The sequence below is a fragment of the Microcaecilia unicolor genome, chromosome 2 (assembly GCF_901765095.1).
Source record: "Microcaecilia unicolor chromosome 2, aMicUni1.1, whole genome shotgun sequence".
Taxonomy (NCBI): Eukaryota; Metazoa; Chordata; class Amphibia; order Gymnophiona; family Siphonopidae; genus Microcaecilia; species Microcaecilia unicolor.
The window spans coordinates 389,563,328-389,576,408 of NC_044032.1; the positions used below are offsets into that span (position 1 = coordinate 389,563,328).

Here is a 13,081-nt window from a genome sequence, read left to right on the forward strand (position 1 = left end):
TTAGTTCATTCATTCATTCATTCAGACTTAAGCAGAGATGCATAAGAATTGCACATCAGGAATACTTTTTTCTATGGTTAAATCCGTTCACACTGCCTTATAGTGACAGTATCTGAATTTCAAATGATACAATAATGCACATCAGTAAGAACAGTTATAAAGTCATGTGAAAGATATTTTTTTACCTCTTATTGTATGCATATTGAAAGTAATGAAATATTTCCTTAGACTTCACTTGGTTATTTTAGAAAGCTTGCTTGTAATTTGCACATGTTAATGATGGGACATACTCATACATATTACAAACACCTGTAAAACCAGATTTTAGAGAGCTGTTATTTACATGTGCAAAACCAGAGCGTACAAATTTCAAGGGGTCTTGATGTGGATGGGACTAAAATCTGTATGTGCAGTCCCTAGTTCATAAAGGAAATACACCTGGATATGGGGAAATTCATACCATCACACTTTTATCCTATTTTTTTCCCCTTAACAGCCCTATATAGAGTGTAGTTCTTTTTCATTGTTTTTTTTCCTAAATATTATTGTGAACTGTTCTGACGGTATTTACCCTCCACAGTATATCAAATAAAAGAGAAACGCAAAGATTTACATCTGCTCCTTTGCACACAGATTTACAAACATGGTCGATTTGGAGTGATTAAAGGAGGGATCCTCCATCGTGCATATCCACTTCCAAGTTAAAATGAAATGGCAGTTGCAGCCCTTTTCTAATTAGTAGCAGTCACACACATTAATGGTTGAAATACATGCGTAAATGACACCTTCACAAAGTGCACCTCTAAGTTGCTGTATTCCTGTGCTGTTGATGTTTTCCATGTTTATAATCTATAACATGGATTCAGCTGCTGCAGCGAGCCAGTACATCCACTTGTACTCCTGCAAGTATTCTAGAAAAGGCTCTATGTCGGTAGATCCTTTTGTAAGATACCTTCAGAACTGAGCATGCCATAATCTAGATGTATCAATTCTGATCTCTTATGTTGTCTACAATGGGCCTTATACAGTCAGTTATACAAATAATGGTGGCAGTGCTTTCCTACATTCTTCTTACCTTATATCTTCTCATTTTGCTCATCAGTGCTTGTAGTTATTCCATATTGGTTGTAATGCACAGAGGGTGGCCTGATTGGTGAAGGCTTTTTTTTTTCTCTATTCTGTGTCTACATAAGTACATAAGTACATAAGTAGTGCCATACTGGGAAAGACCAAAGGTCCATCTAGCCCAGCATCCTGTCACCGACAGTGGCCAATCCAGGTCAAGGGCACCTGGCACGCTCCCCAAACGTAAAAACATTCCAGACAAGTTGTACCTAAAAATGAGGAATTTTTCCAGTCCATTTAATAGCGGTCTATGGACTTGTCCTTTAGGAATCTATCTAACCCCTTTTTAAACTCCGTCAAGCTAACCGCCCGTACCACGTTCTCCGGCAATGAATTCCAGAGTCTAATTACACGTTGGGTGAAGAAAAATTTTCTCCGATTCGTTTTAAATTTACCACACTGTAGCTTCAACTCATGCCCTCTAGTCCTAGTATTTTTGGATAGCGTGAACAGTCGCTTCACATCCACCCGATCCATTCCACTCATTATTTTATACACTTCTATCATATCTCCCCTCAGCCGTCTCTTCTCCAAGCTGAAAAGCCCTAGCCTTCTCAGCCTCTCTTCATAGGAAAGTCGTCCCATCCCCACTATCATTTTCGTCGCCCTTCGCTGTACCTTTTCCAATTCTACTATATCTTTTTTGAGATACGGAGACCAGTACTGAACACAATACTCCAGGTGCGGTCGCACCATGGAGCGATACAACGGCATTATAACATCCGCACACCTGGACTCCATACCCTTCTTAATAACACCCAACATTCTATTCGCTTTCCTAGCCGCAGCAGCACACTGAGCAGAAGGTTTCAGCGTATCATCGACGACGACACCCAGATCCCTTTCTTGATCCGTAACTCCTAACGCGGAACCTTGCAAGACGTAGCTATAATTCGGGTTCCTCTTACCCACATGCATCACTTTGCACTTGTCAACATTGAACTTCATCTGCCACTTGCACGCCCATTCTCCCAGTCTCGCAAGGTCCTCCTGTAATCGTTCACATTCCTCCTGCGACTTGACGACCCTGAATAATTTTGTGTCATCGGCGAATTTAATTACCTCACTAGTTATTCCCATCTCTAGGTCATTTATAAATACATTAAAAAGCAACGGACCCAGCACAGACCCCTGCGGGACCCCACTAACTACCCTCCTCCACTGAGAATACTGGCCACGCAATCCTACTCTCTGCTTCCTATCTTTCAACCAGTTCTTAATCCATAATAATACCCTACCTCCGATTCCATGACTCTGCAATTTCTTCAGGAGTCTTTCGTGCGGCACTTTGTCAAACGCCTTCTGAAAATCCAGATATACAATATCAACCGGCTCCCCATTGTCCACATGTTTGCTTACCCCCTCAAAAAAATGCATTAGATTGGTGAGGCAAGACTTCCCTTCACTAAATCCGTGCTGACTTTGTCTCATCAGTCCATGTTTTTGTATATGCTCTGCAATTTTATTCTTAATAATAGCCTCCACCATCTTGCCCGGCACCGACGTCAGACTCACCGGTCTATAATTTCCCGGATCTCCTCTGGAACCCTTCTTAAAAATCGGAGTAACATTGGCTACCCTCCAGTCTTCCGGTATTACACTCGATTTTAGGGACAGATTGCATATTTCTAACAGTAGCTCCGCAAGTTCATTTTTTAGTTCTATTAATACTCTGGGATGAATACCATCAGGTCCCGGTGATTTACTACTCTTCAGCTTGCTGAACTGACCCATTACATCCTCCAAGGTTACAGAGAATTTGTTTAGTTTCTCCGATTCCCCCGCTTCAAATATTCTTTCCGGCACCGGTGTCCCCCCCAAATCCTCCTCGGTGAAGACCGAAGCAAAGAATTCGTTTAATTTCTCCGCTACGGCTTTGTCCTCCTTGATCGCCCCTTTAACACCATTTTCGTCCAGCGGCCCAACCGACTCTTTGGCCGGTTTCCTGCTTTTAATGTATCTAAAAAAGTTTTTACTATGTATTTTTGCTTCCAACGCTAATTTCTTCTCAAAGTCCTTTTTTGCCCTCTATGGGGTAAAAGCTTAGTAAATTAGGCCCTTGGTTTTGTAACATTCTCAGCTTGAAGGCCTCAGGATGTTGCTTCATTCACCAGGCTACTTACAAGAACAGCACTTGACAGTGTCACCCCAGGACGGACATGCTATATAATCAAGGCAGGTATTATACATGATAGCATGAACTTCCAACAAGGATCCCAGCTGAATTGTTCTCAAACTTTAAAACTAAATTGGGTGCTTTCAGCTAATCCAATGAAGACTTTATGAACGATAATGGCCACATTACCAGTGATTGCAGTAGCTTAATAATATATGATTTTCATAATTGGTAAAATAATCCCTTTGACACTTGAAAGCTGCAGAGAGCACGAGGTGGAAAATTATCATTATAGAAATTGTGTGGGGTTTTTTTTTAATCCTTTTATGATTAAGTGCAGTTTCCTCATAACAGTGCTCAGAAACGGAACAACAAACATTGCAGTCTCAGCTCATCATAAACAGTTAAATAGATCACAGCACCGTCTTAAAAGTGACTGAAATGTTAAACAATAGAAGGGAAACTCTATAAAGGGAGCCTGTTTAGACCCTATTCTGTAAAGAAAAGTAGACACCTCCCTTTCTTTATAGAATACTAGCATAAGCGGTTTCTATACACGAGCACTCTTAGAACAGCCATAGAGCTGCTGTAAATGTTCACACCCTGCTTGTGATATAATGTGCACAAATCATAGTATTCTATAATTTGTGGGTGTGTATGCCAGGGTCCAAACTCCGCCCATCCATGTGAACGCCCACCTGCAAAGTAGATGTAATAAAAGATTGGTGTACACTTACAGAAGGGCACAAAGCTGCTTTATTATTCTCATATGTTCGTAAATTACTAGAATACTCGCATTTACATCCATTTTTGCCACCTTAATCTAGGCTGTTCCCGGTGAGGGGGGGGGGGGTTAATTCTGTAAGGGGTTCTTTTACTAAGGTGTGCTGAAAAATGGCCTGTGGTAGTGTAGACGCATGTTTTGGGCGCGTACAGAATTATTTTTTAGCGCAACTACAAAAAATGCTCTTTTTTGCCGAAAACGGACGTGCGGCAAAATGAAAATTCCCATGCGTCCATTTTGGGTCTGAGACCTTACTGCAAGCCATTGACCTAGTGGTAAGGTCTCACGCGGTAACCAGGTAGTAACGGTGTACGTGTGTCAAATGCCACTTGATGCATGTAGATGCCACACCAGAAAATAAAAAATATTTTTCAGACACGCGTAGCGGACGCGTGCCAAAATTGTAATTACTGCAAGGGCCATGCGGTAACTCCAATTTGACACGTTTTGGGCATGTGTAGGCACCTACGCGGCTTAGTAAAAGGGCCCCTAAAATAGGTACTAAGATTTATGTGTGTGAATGATTAGAAGAATACCACCACAAATGGCTGCCTGTGCACTATTCTGTAACTACACACATTTTTCATAGTATGTAGTTTCAGGGTGCGCGTACCTAGGGGCAGGCTCTGGCCAGCATGGGCAGGATGTGTGTATCTCCCACAAGTAGGTGCACACTTACACCAGCTGTTGTCTTATATCTAATATAGACCCACTTAAGCTGCTATTCTGTAAAAGACTGGTTCTGTACTAGTGTGTTGGAGCACGTCGGTGTGTCACCAAACTTGTGCTTTCCTTAACCATGGGGTCCTTTTACTAAGGTGCGCTGAAAAATGGCCTGCGGTAGGGTAGACGCGTGTTTTGGGCACACACATAATTATTTTTTAGTGCACCTACAAAAAATGCCTTTTTAAAAAAATTTTGCTGAACATTGCCGCGTGTCCATTTTGGGTCAGACCTTACTGCAAGCCATTGACCTAGCCGTAAGGTCTCATGCGGTAACCGGGCGGTAATGGTCTACACACATCAGAAAATAAAAAATATTTTTCGGACGCACGCCAAAATTGAAATTACTGCAAGGGCCACACGGTAACCCGGCGGTAACTCCAATTGGGTGCATGTAGGCACCTACGTGGCTTATTAAAAGGGCCCCCATCTGTGTGGCAGGTTGGGGAGAGCTGATAAACCTAGACATGCTTGAAATCTCCATAACTACTCCTTCTACCAGCAGCCCCAAATGCAATTATTGCAGGCTTCCAGTCCACCATGCCTTTTCCTCCATGTGGTCACCACCATTGCATCTGTTTCTCCCTTGTATTATTGTTAGCAGCAATGAAATGATATAGAGGAAGAGGAATTTAAGTTTTGTTCAGCTGTGTTCAGTGTGTCATAACAGCAGAAAGGTTCAGAACCACTTCTATAAAGGAAAGTTGGTGCCTATACCTAGGCACATTGTTAAAGAATTACCCTCTAGGTGTTGATGTGGAACACAGAAAATGATAATGCATTTCAAGATCAGGCTAAAAAACAATATTAAATCTCTAAATATCATTCAGTGTTATTTACATCACAAAACAGGCTGTGAAGAAGCTTGTTCTTGTGGTTGTCATGGTATGAAGCATCATATTCCAAATGCGATGAAAAAGTTCAGCTTGCAAAGGGAAAAAGTGAGAACTTGGCTTTTTTTTTTCCTTCAATGCATGCAGCACTGTGCAATGTTACCGTAAGATCACACAAATCGGTGCCTGAGAAGCAAATGGAATTTGCAGATTATAACTTGTAGCAACTTGCAATGTCCTGGCAAATCACTAGCAGCCATCGCAGCAAAACAGAGATGCATTGAGTTCCAAAAAGTTCATGAGTTGGGAGCAAGCAGCCACTACCCGCTGTAGATACGTTTTTAGGATGAAAATACTTGCAAGGAGCAATGTCCATCCCTGAAAGTAAAATAGGTTTAATAAATGTATTTTAAAACAAGGCTACAATTTTATTACAGTAATGCTGGGCCTCAGATAATCTCATTTAAATGGTTTTTTTTCTTACAAAACAAAAATCTAAGCATCATAAAGGTGGAAATGACTTGTTAACTTCTTTAAAAAATGTTATTAAATATGAAATGTATGAAAATAGTGCTGAAAGTAACTGCCGTGCTGTAGCAGAGACTTAGAAATGGCAGGGTTCCACTGGGCAAAGTTAGGACTGATAGTGCCTGCATATCTTCTAGGACCACCCCACCTTTGCCCCTGAACTACTACAGTATGTTGATATTCTGAGGGGATATTCAGTGACAATGCATGCCTTGCTGAATTGGTTAACCATTCTTTCTAAAAATCAGTTTGTTTTGCCATTGTATTCAGGGCTGGGCTTTAATTTGTAGGCAAAAAGGAAGTAGAACAGGGGTACGGGCAGGCCCAGGACAGGAGCCACAGGCAAAGAGAGGCTACATTAGGGAAGGGAAGGGCTGGAGGCTACCCCTGCTGCTCTGGAGTCTGAAATGAAGTGGTAGAACTATGTTCCAGGTTGTTTCTCTGGAAATTAAGCACCGGTTGTAGTGAAGTTTTGATGGAGCTGAATTTGATATAGTGTAGTTTTCTATTTTACTTTTCCTTTTAAGACACTTTCCATTTGAGATTCATATGCATAGAGAGAGAGATTGAACATATGATAGCAGTTGTGCTAGCACCAAGTTTGAACCTTGTGATCAACAGTACCAACTGTCAAGACTAACTATAGCTGCTGACAATTTCAGTGGTGCTGATAAACGTTCATAATTCATTTCAGTTCCATTTAAAAATTTCTCCACCTCATGCCTACAGCAATGGTTTGTGGTCATGGGGCTTTAGACTTCACTAGAGGATTTGGTTATATGGCTTTTGACTTCACTAGAGGGAAGGAGAGTTTGAAGGGGAAAGTTATAGGCCCTGTCACCAAACTTTGAAGGTAAAATAAATCACAAGTGCTATAGCAAGTAGGAAGCCAGTCAACAGGAAAGGATTAGGTTAGAAATTATTTTAAAGGGTGTTTGAATTACAAATATTATGAAAGTTGAAAGCTGCATGTATGGGTAGCTACAACTGAATCTTTAAAAAGGAATTATTGTTACAAAGGTCAAGCCTGTGCTAATTCAACCTCTTTGTAAGCAAATGCATTTAACAGAATATGTTTTCTGAACTGAGTTCTATGATTTATTTTATCTAGTTCATATACTGTACATTCATGAACCAGACACTTCCTGATGAAGTAAGTACAACTACTATGTGTGACCATGTCAAGGACGTTAACAGATACAACACAGTGAGGTAGTGATAGGTCAGGGCCAAGCTCAAGTGAACCAGTGTGTGGTATTCTAGCCAGATCAAGTGCTAAATTTGCTTTATGATCTCTCTATATAAAAAGCAACACCAATGTTCTATGAAGCCTCCAGCCGGAAGTGTGAAGGGGGTGAGATATCCGGTTTCCCTATGAGTGTCTGCCCCGCCCTCTCTGTAACACAGTCAGTGAAGGAAAACAGCAGAGCACGAAATCAAATCGCTGGCTCTGTAACACTGAAGGACTCAGAGGGGGGAGGGGAGAGAGGCCAGAGGGCAGGGACACACACACTCCCACATGCACACAGAAGAAAACATTGCTAGCCCCCGTTTCATTTGCATCAGAAACGGGGCTTTTTTACTAGTGTCCAATAAAATAAAAATTAGCTCATCAGTGTCTGCAGAAGTTACATCAATCTGTCATTGCAATTAGGGAGGTGATAAAACTAAGGTTCCATTTGTAAAGGTGTTCAGAGACTTTTCTTACCTTACATGGATAGTAATTGCTTAAATAGGTCAGTGTTTTTTTGCCTGCATCATAACGATGAAGTGTCTTCCTTCACCCTAGTGCTGACAATTTATAGTTTCTTGCTCAGACAGCTCTGTTCTCCTCCATGCACACATGTTTAAGTCAGGGTGTTTTCTTAAGGGAATTTTGCTAGGAATTCTTGTGTCCTGTTGGAAGTGACTGTGTTAAACCTAGAAGTGTATTTGGTAGTAGGCAGTTTACCTGCAGTATGTGGTGCTGCACTCAGCATTTCCTGTGCATGTGGCTCCGACAGGCCGCAGCGTTATCCAGCGCCAGAGCATCGATCTTTTGACACGCAGAGTTAAATAGTTTCCTTGCTTGTTTGGAACTGGTGCAGCATTACCCTGTATGCACAAATCATTTCCATTAGTCATGCAAAGATATTTTCTAGACTGCATAAATAGGCAGGAACTCATACCAGCACCTTTCCCATAATCCAAGGGAGGTCTGGTTTCAACAGTGATTTACCTATCCTTGTTTTTTTTTTTTTTTTTTGAAGAGGCTCTGGCACAAGATTCAGTGACATCCTTGTAGCTTTATCTGACCTTTATCAGAGCAGTAAGAGGCCTTGAAAATGATAGCATAAAATGAGCATCTGTACCAACTGCTAAGCTCTACAATCCCGTTCTCTCCCTCAGAGATCCTATGTGCATATCTCATGCTTTCATGAACACACAAGAAGAGAGATTGGGCACCAGCACAAAAATAAGTAACCAACAAATATCAAGAGGAAAATGGAAACAAAATTTGTTGAATGATTTTACAAATATATCAATAAAATATTATTTATTAAAATAAGTTATACTCTAAACCATACAAAAACCTTTATTAAGATATGTTATTTAAAGCGAAACAAAAAATAAAAAGGTAACATGACCATGGCTCAGTTCCTGTTTGCATCAGGAGTGAAAATGATATTTACCTTGATTTATTTATCGATATATTTGTAAAATATTCAACAATTTTCCTTTTTCTTCTTGCTATTTGTTAGTTACATGCTTTATTGAATTCACATACAATCCTTGTCTCCACCACCTCTGCTAGGAAGCTGTTCCAAACATCTGCCACCTTTCTATAAAGAAATATTAACTTAGGTTACTCCTGAGTGTATGACCTCTTGTTCAAGAGCTTCTTTTCAATTGAAAGAGACCCACCTCCTGTACTAAGGAGGTATTTAAATGTTTCCTGTCTTCCCCCCCCCCCCCCCCCCCCAAGATTTACATATTGAGAACTTTAAGTCTGTCTCCATATGCTTTATGACAAAGATCACTGTGCATTTCAGCAGCTGCCCTTTGGGCTGACTATCTTGTTTATGTGGATTTTTTTTAAGTTATTTATATAACTTCATGCTTACACTCAAGCAAAAATACTTGTACAGAAAGATAACTGCTGGTAATAAGGGTAGGCCCTGGTTTACAAGGGCTTTAAAGCAATTGAGAGATCAAGTGGCTCATTTTCAAAACAGAAAAATGTCTAAACAGCAGCACAAAGTGGCAGATGGACATTTTGGCAAAAAAAAAAAAAGTCCAAGTAGCTATTTTCAAAACCCATTTTTAAGATGGTTTTCTATGCAATTCACATGCAGTGCAGCCAGATCACAAGGAGGCACATTTTGGACGTTTTTCTGCCATAATGGAACAAAAACATCCAAGGCTAAAAGCTAGACATTTTGGTCTAGACCTTATTCAATCACGACTAAGGGCCCTGTTTACTAAGGTGTGTGAGTGTTTTTTTGCGTGCCTATACATAGCGCACGCACTACCCATGTAGGCGCCTATAGGGTATTATAGGCATGTACATAGTTAACGCATATACTGGTTAACGCGTGTTAAAACCATTAGCGCGCCTATAACGCTGCTTAGTAAACAGGGTCCTAAGTCACAAAAAGGTGCCATAAATGACCACTGGAGGGATTAAGGTATGACCTCCCCTTCTACTCCTATTCCACAAACATACCATTTAACATTGATCAGCAGTTTTCTCCTAACATTAACAATAAACTTATATTCCACCATATACCTCTCTGTTCAATGTGGATCACAGTTACAAAGAAGCTGGACATTTCCAGGAAGTACAAAGGATAGTCAGTATGATGAAATGGCAATATACAATTTAACTGAAAAGATGACATTACTAGTCATTACAATTCAAAACAAACTTTCTAAATAAATAGGTTTTAATTTGCTTACAAAACGAACTGTAATTGTCACAGAAAGTAATAAAGCTTTGAACATCCTTGTCCAGATGAGCCACTTGATATAAGAAGAGGCTATCTAATAATCTAGTTCTTCTTAGATTCTTGAATGGAGGAAAAGTAAATAAAGCCAACAATCTAGTAACTCTGGAGTTTGTAGAAAAGCTAAATGACCCAACGCAACATTTTGAATAGTATGACGTTTCTTCAGCACTTGTTTAAAAGCGCCTAAATAGATTATACAATAATCTAATAAACTCAGAATCAAAGATTGTACTGTTCTGTCCTCCCGGCAGCCTTACACTAGTTTTATACAGTAGCCCTAAAATGTGATTAATGCCTTTACTGTTATTCTCACTTCTAAGGATTTTTACTGCTGCAGTCCTCACTGCAAAGCTATATGAGCAATGCAGCGTGTGAAATGTTGTCTCACATGTACCACAACCACTCCTGCTTGTTTGTATAAAGTCTGTTACCAGTGGTCTATTCTCCTGCAAAGACCTCCTCCTTTTCTCAGCCAAGCTTGGCTCCATTGTCTACCTGCTATCATTTCCTGATTATTTTTACTATCTCTGTCCTGATGGGTCAACTAAGGTATGATATTTCTCTCCAATCGAGGACTGCCCTCTGTGAACACCCCTGCTTCCTGATCTCAGGTTCTGTCCCTATTGGCCTCTTTACCTCCCCCTCCCTGGGCTCATGTGGGTGTAAGTTATAGAATACTAGCACTTAAACAAGAAAATGTCACCTGTGTAAGTACCAGTTCTGCACTAAACTTACAGAAACTGCCCAATTCATATAGGACCAGATTCTGTAAATGGCATCTAAAATCTAGAAGTGTCCAATTAACACGCCTAGTGTTATTCTATATAATATGCCTAAAGTTAGGCACGATGTATAGAATAGCACAGAGGACCGGGAAATGGGCCTACATTTAGGCGCGGTCGTTTACACCACTGAAAACCAGGTGTAAATACCTGCACCTAAATGTAGGCGTGTCTCCGCCCCCCCCCCCCCCATAACACCATGTTTAAATTTAAGTAACGGCCCTGACATGCCCACACTCCTCCCATGACCATGCCTCCTTTTCAGCTATGTGCGTTGAAATTTGTGCAGGCCAGTTTTTAGAATACACACAAAAAGAAGCGTGCATAAATTCCAATTATTGCCAATTAGTGATGATAATTGTTTGTTACTGGCCAGTTATCACTGGTTGGCTCGTTACTAAATTGAGATGCATGCATAAATTGGCTGCATGTACAATTTAATATGCACTACTCACCATGTCTTATACAGAATCTGGCCCTTTGTGCATAAATGCAAGGGGGCATGCAGAGAGGAAGGTGCATGGGTGGGTCCCATATTTACACATGAAACTTGTAGAATACTTATGCATCAAGGTGCCACATTTAGGATTGCACATTTCCACCTGCTATTGACATGGCATAAGTGGGTTTGCCTAAATGTTGGGATCGAAATTTCGACACGCTAGTAATTTGTAATGGAATCTGGGTGCCCAGATGCCATTAAAGAATTCGTGGTAGCGGACTGCATCTTTCAACCTAACTAATGACGCTCTTTATAGAATTGCTCCCATAGTGGCTGCAGTTATATGGATAAGGACATTATATGAAATCAAACAAACAAAAAAACAGAAATACATTTTTAATGGCAATTGATACCAAATTTCATCTCCCTCTCCTCAACCTGACTCTAAAAGAAGGAATAATTTAGTACTGCCAACTTTTTAAAAATGTAATACAATCCTTGTAGGTTGCAGTACCTTTCATTGGATCAACAACAACAAAAACCATGCTGCTGCTACAGATGGACTTTCAAGACTGGATATGTCCCTTTTTCTGGTGCGACTTCAAGGGTGAAGGAAGGAGGGGAAAAAGAATGTTGTGGGAAAGAGGTATAGATGAGATTAGCATTGGTAAACATTAGTTCTTTATAGGATTCTGGGATTAGCCATGCCCATTTTCTCAAGGCAAATCACACGACGGAAAGATCCCAGAACTCTTAAGAGCCAGTTGAGAGATATGAGTGTAGCACTGGTGATATGGTAAAGGAACTGCAGGCTGTTGGTACAACTCTAATTCAGTTAAATCTGACTTTATCTAATCTAATACAATACAGACATTTCTAGTCTGTTTTACCCAAGAAGGGCTCAAGGAGGATTACAAAAGAAATAAAAATGGAAAAATACCATTGAATTACAGAAAATGAATAAATAAAAATGACAAAAACAGAGAAAATCAAATTTAAAACTTATAAAAAAAACTTTAGACTTATAAATCTGTGAGCACATTTAGAGTGAGAAAATGAGTGCAACAAAAACATGCTTTTATAATGAAAAGAAACCTCACAGCATCACCATATGCATACTCTGTGGCTGCTAAAACTCATTTCCTATATATAACCATGGTGTGCTCACTTCCCGTTCTGAATTATATACCTTCCTATATAATATGCTGTTACATCTATATCATAATTATATACCCTATGGTTTACAACTTGCAATACTTACAGCAGTATACATGATACATTAGGAACTCAACTGCTTACCAGGCTGAAGCTAATTAGCAGGAACACACAGGCAACGGCAAACACTTGGGTAAACTCTTTCCTCATGCTGCTTGCAGTCAGTGCTGGTAAGGAGGCTGACAAGGAATCACCTGCAGTGCTGAAAATACATGCAAAAGGCTGTGCAGGTATTTATCCATGATGGTTATCACGTCATTGGGATAAAGAAGGTCAATGAACAGCACTGACTGACAAAGAGCCAGAAATGGTACTGAACAAAGGACACATGATAGAAGCTGATTAATGAGATCTTACACAGCTGACAACAGGCCAGAAGTACCTGTAAACATCGACCCACAGCTATTTCTGGTGACAGTAACAGGGTGACACTGTAAACAAAGGTATAAAAAGGGCATTAGGTCCGTCCCACCAATAAGGATACCCAGATGCCATTCACAAGAGTGTGAATATCTGGAAGGTTTCTCCTTTTCCAGGACAGTTT

At 40.3% G+C, this 13,081-nt stretch overlaps 1 protein-coding gene across 1 annotated transcript; it reads right to left on the reverse strand.

Annotated features, from left to right (window-relative positions):
• Positions 1-5,118: 5,118 nt before the first annotated feature.
• LOC115462492 (liver-expressed antimicrobial peptide 2-like) lies at positions 5,119-12,724 on the reverse strand. The gene is made up of 3 exons (XM_030192486.1): positions 12,622-12,724; positions 8,061-8,203; positions 5,119-5,959 (listed from the first exon to the last, which is right to left on the reverse strand). The coding sequence occupies exons 1-3, from the start codon at positions 12,685-12,687 to the stop codon at positions 5,923-5,925; spliced, it is 246 nt and encodes an 81-aa protein (XP_030048346.1). The 5' UTR covers positions 12,688-12,724; the 3' UTR covers positions 5,119-5,922.
• Positions 12,725-13,081: the final 357 nt, after the last annotated feature.